Source organism: Dasypus novemcinctus, chromosome 9, assembly GCF_030445035.2.
Source record: "Dasypus novemcinctus isolate mDasNov1 chromosome 9, mDasNov1.1.hap2, whole genome shotgun sequence".
Classification (NCBI taxonomy): domain Eukaryota; kingdom Metazoa; phylum Chordata; class Mammalia; order Cingulata; family Dasypodidae; genus Dasypus; species Dasypus novemcinctus.
In genome coordinates this window covers 79151223-79168000 of record NC_080681.1, presented here as the reverse complement: position 1 = coordinate 79168000, position 16778 = coordinate 79151223, and the positions used below count along the sequence as shown (strand labels likewise).

The window sequence follows — 16778 nt, the reverse complement described above, 5'->3', positions numbered from 1 at the left end:
AATCCTCACTGTCACTGCCCGCACTTCTTTACATTTCTTCATCTCTCTTGGCTTCTCTGTCAGATTCCCAGTTTCCTGTATCTGGTGTGAATAAGGGGGAGGAAATGAACCCTGATCCCAAGATAACCTTGGAACAGGGATTTTTAAAAAATCATCGGACACTATTAAAAAGACAGATCCCAATACTGTATATATGAATTACTGTGATCTAACACTTTTGTGAAGATAAGCTTAATAATTAGGAAAAAAGAAAAGAAAAAGAAAGGATGAAAGATACTGAGGAAAAGATGTAAGAAGTTGCCTTGCCAATTTGCATACAGGGCAACACTTATTGCAGTGATGGAAGGCAAAACATCAGAAACAAAGCTTTTGCATTTTTAAATTTTTTGATACCCCAATTAATTTTTACCTTAATTTTTCTAAATTAATATGTATTCTATATCTAACCTTTAAACTCATCACTATATTCCATTTTACTGTTAATGGAACCTGGCAATATATTGGGCTTCAGTTTTGAAGACGTTTTGGATCACAGAGAGGTTCAACAATGGCAGGGGAGGAATACTGGTGTGGGATGGTACTGAGAGGGGACACATGGTTGGCAGGGAGTTCTCCAGGCATATATCCAGGGTACATAAAAGTGTTTGGATATTTTCATAGTGGTTACAATTAAAAACAACAACTGAGGGAATGCAGAGTTCCTAGCCAGGGGAGCTCTATCACAGTCCCTAAAGGAACAGCAATAATCCCCCAAGTGCAATGGCAAAGATTAAAAAAGAAGGAAGGCCCAACAATGAGCCCTTGATACTAATGACTATGCTTGTGAGCCTGTGCACCTGAAATAAGAACAAGGCCTAGAGCTGCAGGGTGGCTAAGATTTACCTCCTGAGAGCCTCCATGTTGCTCAAATGTGGCCAGTCTCGAAGCCAAACTCAGCATGTAAATGTGTTGCCTTTCCCCCAGCACGGGACATGACTCCCGGGGATGACCCTCCCTGGCACCAAGGGATTACTACCAAGTACCAGCTGATGACATAACTAGAAAATGACCTTGAATAAAAGGGTCAACTCAGACCAGCCGACTATCTCAATCTACATATAATACCAGGAATTAAAAATGCTTTTTGACCTGAATAAAAGGGGGAAATGGAAAGGACAAATAAGTTTATATGGCTATGAGTCTCCAAAAAGAGCCAGGAGATTATCAGAGGGATTGCCCTTATGCACACCTGAGCAGAGTCCCAGAGACAGATAAAGTAGATACCACCCCAGGTATTGGTTCTTCTGAGGGCTCCAGAGACCCACAGGTTCTATGTTCATGGCAGATGGAGTTCAGTGCCATGTCAGTTGGCCCTGCTTTGGAGTTTGTGTTTCTGTGTGATGGAGCTGGACTCAGATGTGATCTTTGTCCACAAGCCTCTCCTGCTACTTTTATCGGAACTGTAGTTGGTGCTGGGGTTCAGCACCTGAATCTCTGGACTGACCATGTGATAGCCAGGCCCTGAGCCTCAACAGACTTGCAACTCCTACACTCTGGTTTATTGGACTTACCTCACTCAGCTAACATGGAGGTGAAGAAGGTCAACCACCACACCAGGGAGCCAAGAGCACCTGCAACTGAAAGCAGGAGGATTGCATCCAGCATCCATGTGGAATCTAAGCCCCCTCTTGATATAGATGTGGAGTGGACACAACCATTCCAAGGTCCACAGGATGTAGGAACAGAGTATGAATTAGAGTGGACTTACTGATATTCTATTCATGAACTATTGTGATTAGTAATCGAAGAAAATGTGGCATTGGTATGGAGAAAGTGGCCATGGTGGCTTCTGGGGGTAGGGAGTGGGTGGAAGAGATGTGATGTGGGGGCGTTTTTGGGGGTTGGAGTTGTCCTGGGTAGTGCTGCAGGGACAGTTACCAGACATTGTTTATGTCCTCCCATGGCCCACTGGGTGGACTGTGGGAGAGTGTGGGCTATGATGTGGACCATTGACCATGAGGTGCAGTGGTGCTCAGAGATGTATTCACCAAATGCAATGACTGTCTCATGATGATGGAGGAGGTTGTTGTTATGGGGGGAGGAGTGGGATGAGGGGGGTGGGAGTATATGGGGACCTCATATTTTTTAATGTAACATTAAAAAAATAAATAAAGACAAAAAATAAAAAATAACAAACAGGTATTCCCAAATTAAAAAAAAAAAAAAGATCCCAGCTTGTTACAGAGAAGCACAGCACTATGCATGTCCCTTCTGCATGGAGGGCTCACATGGGCTGGTGCTACCCCTTGGCAGGGGCCCTCCCTGTTCAGCGAGATGAGTGGCTAGCCCAGATGAGCAAGCTCATTCATCTGCTCAAATATATTACCAGGGCACTAAGATAAGGTGCTTAGACTCCAGAGCATGGAAAGCCAGCCACGACCGTGAATTCATTTAGTAACAACACTGAGCACATCCGTGGTAGAGAAAGGTCATCACCAATGGAGGAGCTGAGAGGACTTCACAGAGACAGACACTTTAGCTAGACCTTGGCATAGGGTGAGACTTTCACATACGAGGAGGCGGGTGGGCATTGCATGAGCAAAGGGGCGGAGGCAGGAAAGCATGTGGCATGCTTAGGAACTAATGCTGTGACCAGCCTGATTCCAGGAGGCTCGGTGTGGAAAGGGGCAATGGGTTCACTTGGAGACAAGGTGGGAGCAAAAAGAGTTACGGGTGCCAAGCTTTGGAGCCCAGACTTGGCAGTTACTGAGGTTGGAAGTAAACGAGCCTAAATGTGTCTGCTCCTAGCTGCAGAAACCCCCCACCTCCAGGTGGCACAGCTGGAGCCCTTGGGGATGGCAAGCTGCAGCCAGAAGGCCTGACCCCAAGATAACCTTGGAACAGGGATTTTAAAGAAACCTCATCAGACACTATTAAAAAGACAGAGAACTACAAGTTTTGGAGAGGATGTGGAGAGACAGGAACACTTATCCACTGTTGGTGGGAATGCAGAATAGTACAGCCACTGTGGAGGACTGTTGGGCAGTTCCTAAGGTAGTTGAATACAGAGTTACCACATGGCCCTGCAGTAACACTACTGAGAAGAACGGAGAGCGGTGATACAAACAGACATCTGCACAACGATGTTCATAGCGGCGTTATTCACGATTGCCAAAAGTTGGAAACAACCCAGGTGTCCATCAACCCATGAATGGATAAATAAACTGTGGTCTATTCACATGATGAAATATTATGCAGCTGTAAGAAGAAAAGAAGTCATAAAGCACATGACAACATGGATGAACCTGGAGGACATTATGTTGAGCAAAGCAAGCCAGACACAAGAGGACAAATACTGTATGACTGCATTACTATGAACCAAATATAGTGTGTAGCATATTGTATGATTAAAAAGAAGTGGTAGGTATCCAGTACACTTAATTGAGAAATGTATGTTTTTATTCAATTGTATTTTCTTTTTATTTTTTAATTGTTTATATTTTGAATTATTAAATATACAAAATAAAGTTTAAAAAAAACACATCAGAACACTTGCGGAACATGTAGAACAAACCCCTGCTTGGACCCTTTGGTGATTCTGGTTCAAGAAGGCTGGGGTGAGGCCTGGCATGTGACTTTTTCAAAGCAGTTCTGGATTCTTCTCTGCAGCCCTGTACCAGAGTGGTTGCTCCTCAGGTGGGGACTTCTAGCACTGAGCTGTCCAGAAGCAAGAGCTCAGGGGACAGAGGGGATAGATGGATAGATTATAGGGCAGTTTGAGGCTAAAAGAAGAAAAGTTCAGGGATGGAGGAGTTTGGAGTTCAGAAATGTGTCAATTCTCCTCCATAAAGGCTTAATTCTCCCTTGATAGGAAATTTTCCTAGCACTTTCATTTTTCAGTGACATAGGTGCTCTGCATCAGCACAAATTGTATAATAAACGTACAAAATGTATGAACACATACTGGTTTTTCCCAAATTAATGCTACATTGCATTTTCAGCCAAGAGAGAGTGCTTTAGCCTGGTGGAATAAGACCAGTAGTTTGTGAGCCAGGATTCAGAAAACTGGAGGGCTCATAGTGACTGGGTAAACTGAGGCCCAAGGTGGGGGTGACTTACTGAAGTTCACCTGATAATATGTGACGAGAGCAGGTCTAAGACCCAGACCGACTCCTGACCAGCACCTTTTTTTTTTTAATAGTTAAGTGACTTCCCCAAGGCCACACAGCTAGCACATGGCCAAGCCAGGGTGGGAACCCAGGTCTGTCTGACTGCGGTGTTCACACAAGGGCCTTTGTCTTTGAGGTGTTTCTGTCCTGACTGGAGATGAGAAGCCCAGGCAGTAGGGAAGGCCACTGGGACAGGTTGGTAACAGCTGCAGAACAGCACTCCTGGCTTCCCCCACCAACACACATTTACTTAGCAGTCAGGTTATTATTTGTTTTTTTTGTTCGTCTCCTCCAAGCCTAGGAACTCCTTGAAAGCAGGTTCAGTACCACATTCATCTCTGCACCTGCGGTGCCTAGAACAGGGCCAAGTGCCCTGAAAGCACCAATGAATGATTCATTCATGGATGACCATGTGCTAGGCACTTGGTTAGGGGCTGAGAGGTGCACCTCAACCTTGTGGAGCTTAGGTCCAGTGGGAGATAAAGAAACAAGCCGACAAATGAAGTCACTTGGACTAACAATCTGTGATAAGTGCTGTGGAGGAAAAGGAAGAGGGCACTGTGAAGGAGAGGAGGGTGGTGACTGGGCGTGGGGTGGGCAGAGCCTGTCTAAGGACGTGACATATTAGTGAGATCTGAAGGAAGAGGATGATGAAGAGATGTAACGTGCTGGGGAAGAAGGAACACTTGTACAAGGAGCAGTTGTAGGTTTATAGAAACATCATGCAGAAAGTAGAGTTCCCATCTATCCCCCTTTCCCACACGGTGTTCACTATTACTATCACTTTGCATTAGTGTGATACCTTTGTTACAACAGATGAAATAATATTATTATAATTATACTATTACCTATAGCCCACAGTTTACATTAGGATTCACTGTTTCTGTTGTACAGATTTATGTTGTGCTTGTTCCTGGTAACTTATATACAACCTAAAATGTCATATTTTACCCACTTTCAACTACAATTCAATGGTGTTAATTACATCCACAAAGTTGTGCCTCCATCACCATCACCCACTGCCAAAACTTTTCCATTAATTGTATAAACACAGTGAACCTTGTTGTGGATGAGGATTGTGGTGAATAATACAAATAAAAGAATATTCTTTCAGGATCTACAAAAAAGTACATCATTAAATGTACCTGAAGCAAAAAATGAACTATAGTTAACAGAAATATTTTAACATTCTTGCATCAGTTGTAACAAAGGTACCACATCAATCTGTTATAATTGTTAACATTGTTACAATGTCGCAATGCTAAGTGTCCTCAAGAGAGGGATATATGGAAATGTTGCATTTTTTATTCTTAGAAAAATATATTATGTCATAGAAATAATCAAATTTCCTTGTCAGTTATATTGTTTTAGTCTGAGGATTCTCTGAAAGCACATGCAGGTCATTTTTTTCTTCAGAAAGAAAAAAACCTTACATGAGAAGTAAGGCAAGTATACAAATTATGTTCTACTTGTCTATTAACATAACCCAGGTAAGAAGGTAAAGGTGAGGCATCGTCAGGTGTCTTGATGGACAGGGCCTTTTGAATATCTTGAACATTATATAACTATATACTTCTAAGGGGTATAAATGTGTCCTTGTTGCCATAGGTAAGTTTTATTAAACTTCTCCTTCTGGGGAAGTCCTATTATTTTCACAAATAAGATGGTCAAAAGCACTGGAATACATAAGCCTTGCCTAATAACAGAAAACAGGCTAATATACCAAGTCTTCAATCTTAATGTTTGTGTTATGAACCTTATTCCCATAATAACGAAACTAAGCCTAATTATAATTAATGCCTAAGAGTTACCACCTGAAAACTTCTTTGTTGCTCAACTGTGTCCTCTCTCTAAGCTGAACTTTGCACATAAACTCACTACTCAGTCCCCAACATGAGACATGTCTCCCAGGGATTGAGCTACCTACCTGGCACCAAGGGATCATTACCAAGCGATAATCAGTGATGTATTTGGAGAAAGACCTTGATCAAAATGGGGAAATATTAACTAAAAAACAGTTTTTATGGATGAGAGATTTCAAAGTGAGTCTGGAGGTCATTCTGGAGGTTATGCTAATGCAGTTCTCAGCCAGATTTCAAAAACTGCCACAATAAACAAAGACTCAGACAAAAGTGCTCCTGAGACCTCTAAGGATATCCAGACACCATAGGCAAGCCATGAAATCAACACGCCCTTGGCAGGCTCTATCGGGGAATATATGAAAATTTGATTTTCCAATATAACATAGTTATACGCATTTATAAATCCCCTAATCATGATTCTTCTACTCTTTTTATCTGAATCTATAATTTCCAAATACCTGTTAAGTGTATTTCTCAGACGCTTAAAGCTTTCAGATTGTTCCTAGGCCAGCTGAGCCCTGAAATCCAGCAGATATGAGGCCGACTCGTACTCTTCAGTTTTTCTGGCCTGCCCTGGACAACTAACAATATGATGATGATGGACCAGTCCTATCCCAGAAGCTAAGAGTATCTTCAACTGCAAACAAAACAATTCCATTCCTCTGCCTCATAATATCAGCCTGAAGCAGTGAAAGCAAACATCATCCCAAATCCCTTAGGACTGAGGAATGAACAAGAATAAAGGGGAGAGTAATTGATCGCTAAAGCAGATTTATTCATATTGAAGTGACTATCTTGTGTTAACTGAGTAAGCTGTAACGTTGACACATACACATCCACCCATCCATCCATCCATCCATATGTATATATATATATATATTTTAAACTTTCCCACCACCCCACACAGAATGCCTGTACCAATCAAACACCAATCATCTGCTCTTCACAAGATCCTTTTGGCCACTGGGTGGAGAGTGGACGGAAGGGGAACCAGACTGCAAGCTGGGAGGCCAGTTCGGCTCCTGTGGAGGCCAAGCATGAGAAGAGGGTGCCCTGGACTGTGTGCCGGGGATGGGTTGTGTTCCATCCAGGAGGAGGAATCAGCTGGACGTACTGATGGACTGGCAGCGCAGGTGGGGTGGGGGTGGAGATGGGGGGTGGGGAGGGAGAGGGAATAACCAAGGAGGCTTGAGTGCCTGGGTAGACGGAGCTGCCATTTACTGACAAACAGAAAATCGGAGGAGGAGCCAGTTTGCAGGGTTAGTTCACAAGTTAGTTAAGTTTGAAATGCTTATGAGATGTCCAGGTGGAGATGGGAAATTCGTGAGAAAAAGAGTGGGAGGCGCAGAGGACAGGTCTGGGCGAGGCCTATATGTGGGAGTGTCTGGCTTTCAGGTGGCGTATTAAAGCCACGAGAAGAGAAGAGCAAGGGCCCGAGGAATCCAGCATGCAGAGGCTGAGTAGAGGGAGAGACCCTGGGTTAGAGGGACAGAGTGCAGGGACAAAGCCAGGAGAGCAGAATGCCATAAGGAAGAGTACTTCAAGAGAGAAAGAGTGAGCAACTCCATCAACTGCTGTGGAGAGGTCATGGAGAGCACGAACTGAAAGTGCCCTCTGAATTTAGTAAGATGGGGCTCCTGGTGACTGTAACAAGTCACTCAGTGAGTGACTCAAAAGACGCATAAAGAGGAACAACAAGCCCGAGTAGGTTGAGGAGTCAAGGCAGGCTTCCTGAGGGAGGTGGTATTTCAGCAGAGCCTTGAAGGCTGGGTCCTGATGGACCTACATGCTGCCTGCAAGGAGCCGTACTGTGCTTGACAAAGCCTCACTTGGGGCATCAAAGTCCCATTAACTGATCTTCTGGCATGAGGAACATTACCTCTGTCTCACAAAGAGAGAAGATGGAGGAGCCGGCTCGTCTGTCCACTTCCCTCACTGCAGAGGAGTCCTGGGAGCAAGGCTTCCAGACCCAAGGACCCAGAGCAGAATCGTTTGACACCACCCGAAGCAGCCAGCTCATTAGACACCCAGAAAAATCGAGGCCTAGAGAGGTGCAGGGGTGTGCCCAGTGTCACCCGGCACATCAGTGGTGGGGACCAAAGTGGTTTCGGGTGATTTCCCATGGCCTTCACCCTACTGGGTAAAGTCTGAACTCTAGCTTGGCATCCAAGGTCTGTTAGGATTGACCTAGAGTCCCCCATCCGACGTCATTTCTCACCATCCCTCCCACACGCCCTGGGAGCTAGCCTCATAAACGCCGTGTGTCCACAAACAGGGAGCCTCATATCATCTTCACAACATCCCTTCAAGGCAGGTGTTATTATTCCCATTTTACGACAAGGAAGCTCCCTTTCCACAGCCAGTACAGTAAACGGGGGGGGGGGGGGCAGGACATAATCTCCCGAGCGTCTCCAAAGTCTTTTCTGCACGCCTTACTGCCTTCACCATAGAGAGGCCCATCTCTGGGAAGCAATCCCGAACTCCTCGGCCACGAGCTCCCTCGGAGGAGCCTCTCTCATTGCTCCCGTTTCAGTGTGTCACAGTCAATGGTGTGCCCACCTGTTTTCAGCCCTAGACAATGAAGGCCTTGAGGGAACCCAGCAGATAGCAACATAATTAGCTGAATAACATCATAATGGGAATAAAGCAACTCTCATTCTACAGTTGGGAGGAAAGCAAGGCACAAAGACGTGAACTGGTTGATCCAAGATCCCAGAGTAGCAGAGCCACATCCTATGACTCCAAATCACTTGTTCAGTCCACTAAAAACTTCTAAGTCTTTTGGAGGGGTCTGAAGTAACTGGTACCACTGCACATTCCAGAATCCAGCAGCCCGTGACCCAGAAAGGCCCCACAATCCCACTACCCACAGGGCCTGCAGCTGCAGTCCAGCCCAGCCACCCACAGCAGGAACCGGGCACCTACAGAATCTGTTCTCTCCCCTCCCTGCCCCAGGCGGCCTAGCCGAACCCCCTGTCCCATGTCGCCACCTCCCTCACCTGGAAACCACCAGTGGTAGGATCAGCATCTTCAACATCCTCATCAAGAGCTCTCCCGGGAACTGTAAGTAACTAATCTCCTGAAAACAGAGCAAGAGGCTGGGGTTATAGCCGGTGACGCAGACTTTGTAGTTGTTCCATTCCTGACACTCTTCAAAGCGCTATCTCATTTCCACTTTCCCGGCTGGGTGTTTAGCACATGGGCAACAGAGTCAATGGAGAAAGCACTAACTTTGAAGTCAAACATACTTGGGTTCTGATCCTGACTCTCCCCATTACTAGTTGTGTGGCCTTAACCAAGTTACTCAACCTCTCTGAGTGCATTTTCTCATCTGTTAACGTGAGGACAATAGCTATCTCATAGGATATTCATAGGATCATAATGAGATTTAAATGAGAGAATACACAGCAAGCCCTTAGCACAGTGGCTAGATGAGAGTAAATGTTCAGTAATCGCAGTACATAACAGCTCCGCCCACCCCCATCCACACCATTCACCTGCCTATCTGTGGTGTAAGGTAAGTATTACAACCGCCTGTGTACTGTGCACACGTTTATTCAATCCGCATTGTGCCAGGCATCATACTGGGTACCCAAAGATGAAGCAGGCATGGTCCCTGCTCCGGAAAGGTTCCCAGTCTAGTTCAGAAGGAATCTGACTATGGCATTCAGTCTCCTTTGTCTTGGGCCCATTCCCTACTCATCTCAGCCCTGCACCGGCTTTTAGAAATTCTTACCACCCTTTTCAGCAAGTATGACAGATAAAACGGTGAAAGAGATTACAGTGAGTTGGGACTACTCAGTTTGAAGAGCCCCTATTGGGCAGAGTTCTTACATCCTACTGCCTCATAGGCTGCTGGTCCAGCCTATCCATGGGGCCTTTGTTAGGGCTGCCTCATCCTTGCCCAATCAGCTGTCTCCATAGTAAGGAGATCAAATGACCTGAACCTGACTGTCTTAGAGGATGGGAGCAAAAAACCATAAACAATTCTTTCTAGACGTAAAAAAATTATTTGTTGATTATTTAAAATTTGACTTTAACTGAGCATTCTATTCTATTTTTTAAATTTTTATTTTCCGTTATCTGCCAACTCTAGCTTGGGGCCTCTACTCAGAGAGTTCGGCTATGGTTGAGGCAACATCATCCAGGTTAAAATTTGTACTTGAACATATATATATATATATATATATATATATGTTTAAGCCAAAGCCAAACATAGCATTTGGCTAATGGCCTGATGCTTTGAAAAGCCCCACATCATAGAATGTTGGGACAAGAAAGGGTTTTAAAGATCTAGCTCAGCTCACTAATTTATTCATTAGGAAGCTGAGCCCAGAGAGGAGGTGACTTGCTGGCAGAATGTGTTAGCAGCACTGCAGGACCGAAAATCAGGCCTCCTAGTTCCATTCTATCATTTTCAGTGCACCAGACAATCTATGTATTTTTTAAATTAATTTTAATCCAAGTTAAATAGAGCTGTAATGATTTTCATTTTTAAAAAGCAGCCCTTTCTTCACCTCCCTCTATCCCCGTCCACCAACTCTGCAGGAGCAAAAATCCTCCACTTCTCTAGCTGTTTTCCCTAGTACCCTTACGTGGGAAAGGGTCAAGTTTGATTTTCACAAAGGAAGCCAGAGCTGGCTCTTCTGTTGGAGAAGGGAGGGTAGGGGCTCCAGCAGCTTTGGAGCCCCAAGAATTTGAAAAGTGGCACCAAAATGAGGGGGCCAATGGTGAGTGCTGGGGGCGGGGCCAGGGGTAAAAGCAGCGCCAAATTTGAAAATCGTGCAAGGGGTGAAAGCCCTGAGCCCGCCCAGCTGAAGGGAGTGTAGGGAGCCCCAGAGCTGGGAATCAGGGCAGGAACCGGGCAAGTTAGTTAGATCTCTCCATAGGCTGTAACCCCTGAAGTACCCAATCAATGGGGAACAGGGGAGGGACCCGCATGTTAGGTTTAGGTTACAAATATCACTGTTTCTTGTTGCTTAGCGCATTGGCCATTTAGTCCAGGTCGCCTGCCTGTTCTTGCAAGATCGCTAATAAAATTTTTTCTCCTCCACAATCAGGTGAGCTTTTGTTTTCTTATAGGTGCAGCGTTCTTTCTAACAATCTTGGGGGCTCGTCTGGAATCCAAAGCTTCTGAGGAGGACCCTCAGGGTGGACAAGGGGAAGGCGCACCCCGCTGATTGAGCCATCTCGGACTCCGGCCACTGGGGGCCTGCTTCTAACAGCTAGAAGGACCTGAGACCAGACGCTTGGATCTGCTGATTGTGGACAAGAAAAGGGAAAGGGAAAGCCTGCCTCTTAATGACCAGGAAACCCTGTGCACGGGCCAAGGTAAGAAAAGGGGACTAATAGGTATTGCCTGGTTTCTAACACCTTATTTCTAAATAATATGGTTGTAATGCTATTTCTTGGTTTCTAGTTTTGACATCTATTAACTTTCCTGCCCTGACAAATGAGGACTTGGTTCCTACCCTCTTTTCTTCCTATTTCCTCATAGTGTGTATATCAACTTTTGGTTAAATCAGTAGTCAAATTTTACCATATTTTAATCATTAAATATTGTTCATTGTTGAGCCAAGTAGTATACTACAACCATGCCTCTTTCCTTATACAACCTTTCTTTTTTCTTCCCCTCATGTTAATAATAACCTGATTTTTCATTTGCCTTGTTTTCCAAATGCTCTATCAAAGTTCCTAACAGTATTTTCCATTTACCCTTTTATCCTACTTAGGACTTTCTTAAAAATGTATTTTTAATTAAAAAAATATATTTAGATTATATAAATGTTGCATAAAAATATAGGGGATTACTATATGCCCTACTCCCTATACCTCTCACATTTTCCCACATTAACAACATCCTTCATTAGTGTGGTACATTTTGGAGCATTGCCTCTAAGCATAGATTATAGTTTACATTGTGGTTTACACTCTCTCTCCCACACAATGTTGTAGGTTATGGCAACACATGTAATGGCCTGTATCTGTTGTTCCTACCTAGGACTTAAGTCCAAGGGCTCTCCATCTTCCTGTTCCAGTTTGGACAAAGGTTGCTCTCTAGGCTCAGTGGTTGTCATTGGTCTTTTCTTTGCTGTCACCCTGAGACTTTATCCTGTACAGGATCCCCTTTCTCCTTGGTCTATTTCTTTGTTTTGCTGTAACATCTCCTTTGGTATTCCTGAATAAAGGTGGATGGGAAAGAAATTTTTCTGAGTCTTTACATGAAAATGCCTTTATCCTACCCTTATCTCTGATTAATAGACTGGCCATATATAAAATTCTTAGTTGAAAATAATTTTCCCTCCACATTTTTGAAAACATTTCTCTTTTGTCTTCTACCTTACAGCATTGCTTAAGTTGTTTGACATCTTTCTTGTTTCCTATCCTTTGCAGAACAAGTTCGGAGCTGTTTTATTCCCTTAGAACTGTTTAAGGATCACCTGTTTATCTCCAGTTTTCACTGTTTTCGTGGTGATGTGCCATAGCATGGGCATTTCTTCTTTCTTCTTTCTTTTAAAAAATTCATAGTGCTGTGCATACATGTCCCTTTTGGGAAACTGTCTTGTATTCCCTGTGAAATTTTTCTCTCCATGTTTTCTGTTAGTTCTCTCTAAAACTCTTACTAGATGGTTGGGTGATATACATTCTAATTTTTTTATATTTGCTATCCTATTTTCATCTCTTTTTGCTTCACTTTCTGGGAGAGTTCTACAACATTATCTCAACTATTAAAGTTTATATCTCAGCCCTTCTATTTTGAATTTCCGAAAGCTCTTTCTTGTTCTATGTCCCTTTCTTTTTAGCATCTTGTCCTGTTGTATGGTTGCTATATATTCTCTCAAATCTCCAAAAATCCTAGAAAATATTTTAAAAAGTTTTTTCTACTCTCTGCATTGTCTTTGCTTCATCAGAGACCCTCTTTTCTGTTTGCTTAGGTTCTGTCCTTCACATTAAAAGCTTTTCTTAAATGTCTGATACCTTGGTTTTCTTCTCATATAGAAGTGTGAGGCACTAAAATTCTGTGGACATGAGTGGGACTTGTCAATTGAAAGTCCCTCAGGGCAGGGTGATGGGTGATGATCTGGCTTTTTCACTGGGGGTAGGGGAGGAATCTGGAGATCTTTTCTCTGAAGTTTCATTGAGAGACCTCTTCCTCCCTCTGGCTGAGGTGGGGTAGGGCTGTGCCTAAGCCAGGTGACAGTAGCCTTGAAGCTGCAGTGGGTCTCCCATACCCAGAATGCAGATGGTCACTGATCAGTCTTTGCCACCCTCCCCCACCCCCCAGAGATGGGACTAAGATCCCTAAGTCAAGCCTATCTGGTTTCTTGGGGGCAGACAGAGGAGTAGAGATGGGTGGATGAGGAATCTCTCAGCTACATGAACTGGAAGGGACTTAGGGATCTAAGTGCTCTGAGTACAAAATTCTACCCAATGCCTCTGCCTTCTACGTCCTACATCTCCTCTGAAGTCCCTTGCACTTTCAAGTCAGGAACCCTTCTGGCGTTCTCTGAGACAAATCAGCTTGATGTCTACTTCAGTAAACATAAGCTTTTAGCTTCCTCTGCTCTACTAAATCTGATCTCTCAACCTCCATTCACTTTCCATCTTGCCTAAATTTATTGTCATCTCTCAATTTCTGTTGTCTCCTTCTTTATTCTCCTTCTTAGGGATTTATATTTTTTAAAAATTCTTTTACTCTAATTTTAGTGGAATCCCAGCAAGGAAAAGAAAATGGATGCAACTGCAATTTCAATGTGCATGATTTAACTGGAAGTTGCAAAATGGTCTCTATTTTTAAACAGACTACACATATCCAAACATCAAATCTTGTGATTTTGTAAGTTCTTCTTACAAATAAGGCATCCTACCATTTTTCCAAATTGTTTATGATTTTTGTCTGTTGCATAAGAAGCATTTGGTTACTGAGTCACAGGCAAAGAGATCAGAGGAATCCTGGATTTCAAAGTAAGATGCTGAGAAAGCCAATTCCTGCCTAATAATTGTTCTAAGACTCCACATCCTTCCTTCAGTTTATCTGGCAGGTTAATCCAGGCCGGAATATATTTGCATTTCCAAACAGATGGGGAAGGCAGCTTTGGCAAAGAGGTCCCAGATGAATTTGGCTTTTAATCATAGGCATTCCAATTTGTTTTCACAAAATAATCTTCCTTTGGGAAATATGTTTTTGTCACTGAGGAAAATTAAAAAGAGCAGATTGGGCCATTGCCAATTAAATTCAGCAACCAGCTGAGAGTTCTCTCTGTGCCGGGCACTGATCTAGGCTCCTGTTTTGGTTCGAGAAAGCCCGCATGATGTCAGAAAGTTGCAGTCTGGTAGGAGAAATAGATACCTATATAAACAGCTCTGAAGCAAGGCAGCCAGCAGCGGTGTTACAATGGAGGCATGAGCACTGCGTGAGTGTGGGAGGAGAGTATTATTTCAGAGGTGGGCAGGTCTGGAGGACTTTTTACAAGATATGTGATACGATTCTTGATTTAGATAGAACTTCGACAGGTGGATAGGGAGGGAGGGGTAAAGTGACATTCAGTAAGCACCTACTATGTGCCGGCCACTCATGAATCCTGTACAAACTTTGTTTAACCCTCAACACAATTCTGATAGATATTCTCACCCTCTTCGGTTTATAGAGAAGGAAACTGAGGCCCAGAGAGGAGACAGGACTTTGCCCAGAGCCACACAGGCAGTTAGTTGCAGAGCAAAGTTCAGGCCGGTTCATCTGCATGCAGAGTCCCTGCTCCTCCTCCTTAAAAAATGCCAACAGCTTAACAGTATTACCGAAGTAATAGTGAGCTCAGTTCCTGGGGACAGGGTCTTTTCCTTTCAGGGGAGGCAAAGTCTGATGCCTTGAGCCTCAGTTGTGAAGTTAGTGCTGGACAGTGAGCTGCGGGAAGGGGACTTTTATGAAATAGGGAATCAAATCTTCCAGGAGCCTGCGTGAGTGCCCCTGGCTCTCCCATGGGAGATGGGGCTGAGGGGAAGGGGCCCTTCCCCAGGAAAGGAGTCTTCACCCTTTACGGTGATACCAGCCAGAAATCTGGGGGCCTGCCTCGCCTCCCCATCCCACAGCCCCACGTCCAGTCAGCCACCACATCCTGAAGGTTGCTTGATGGAAACAGTTCTCATTTCTGCCCCACTCCATCCCCACTGTCATATCTCACCCTTGCAGCTGCCCCCTCCTTCCACCTCCTCCCTTCCCTATCCCATCCTTCACTTGGCACCAGAGGAATCTCTCCAAAGCTTGGCTCTGACCGTACTCTCTTTTGCTCAAAAGCGTCTCATAGTTGCCCCAAGTCTGAGCCTGGTGATGGGATCTCGAGGCCCGGGTGCTAGCCCCTGCCTCCCACGGTACCTTCCAGTGGCTATGAAGGGCTGGCTCCACGCCCTCCGGCACCCCTCATGCCGCCGTGCCTTGGCTCCTGCTGTAAGCTCTGCCCAGAATGCCCTCCCTGTGTCTTCCCAGGTCTCTCTTCATATGAGCTTCCTTTGCGAAGTGTTTTGTGGTGCCTGCTCTGAGCTCTTTACAGGATCCACTCTGACCCCAGGCTCTGAGTGCTGTGTTTATTCTAACCCCACGTCCTTGCCTCTCATTCTCCTGGTCACAGTCGGGTTTGTAACATCCCCCAGCCTTTTCATTGGAGCCTCACTCTAGTTCTGCAAGGTGTTTATCACCCCCCTGTTACAGATGAGCAAACTGACACCCAGAGAGGCAAAGGCCCCCGCCCAGGGTCACGTTGCTGGGTCGAACCCCACAAGCCCCTCCTGCTGGGGACCCTGCAGCGCCGCCGGTGGCTGACCTGGGGGGAGAGGCGCCGTGTCCTCAAGAAGAAGCCAAGGAGGCAGCCCACGATGACTGACAGCACCGACAGGATGAGCAGCCCATTCCGCCTGCACACGTCCCTCCCGCGTGCCAGGATGGCGCCCGGCACCATGGCGGGCCCAGCCTGCTGGCCCGGGGCACAGCACCACTCCATGCGCGCAGGCGAGGACAGCTGAGCGCCCCGCGGTGGGGGCTCTGGCCGCTCAGCAGACCGGCTGTCAGGGTCACCAGGCGCCAGGTGGCCGTCCCAGGGCCGTGGCCCGCATGGCCTCCGCAGAGAGAAGCCACAATCCTATTACCAGCTGCAGCATTAGGAGCCAGGCAGATTAGGGCCTGGGAAATTAGAGCAGGCCACGTGGTCTGGGGCTCCGCCCTCAAAGCCAAGAGATCGTCTTAAACGGGGAGGGGACCAGGTACTGGTGGGAGGAACAGGAGGGATATGGGTTTGGTTGGTTTGATTTCACTTGATTCCAGAAAGGGTTGAAGGCAATAAAATACGAGTAGAAATCGCAGGCCTTAATTAAGCATCTGCTTGCACCAGGTGCTGTTCTAGAAGCACATTACTTGTGTTAGCACATTTAGTCCTAACCCAGCCCCAAGAAGTAAGCACTGTGAGTGCCAGCATCTTGCAGCTGAGGAAACCGAGGCACAGAGAGGATGAATAACGAGCACCCACTGTCGGGCAGGCCTGTCCTCATTGTTTTACCTATTCTAGAATTAGGGAAGCATCCCAACAGCCCTAGGATTCTGGCCTTCGTGTGACTGAAAGGAGGCCTGAGACCCTGTCCCAGAACTAGAAGCAGCAGAATGAAATTTAGGTCTATGAGGGTTTGGTTTCCACCACATGAACAGGTGAATGGGTTCAAGGACACCTGGAGTATTGTGGAGAATATACGATTTCAGTCCAGTGAACCTGAATTCAAACTTGGG

The 16778-nt window shown here is 45.4% G+C and overlaps 1 protein-coding gene across 1 annotated transcript in view; it reads right to left on the bottom strand.

The window, feature by feature from the left end:
* SLC1A7 (solute carrier family 1 member 7) overlaps nt 1-16075 on the bottom strand; it is a 51144-nt gene extending 35069 nt beyond the window's left edge. Inside the window, exons 1-2 of the mRNA XM_058303570.2 lie at nt 15826-16075; nt 9010-9089 (exon numbers count right to left, since the gene is read on the bottom strand). Coding sequence (XP_058159553.1) covers nt 9010-9089; nt 15826-16002 — 257 coding nt within the window. The 5' untranslated portion in view covers nt 16003-16075. The remainder of the gene's footprint in view (nt 1-9009; nt 9090-15825) is intronic.
* Between the last annotated feature and the right edge of the window lie 703 nt (nt 16076-16778).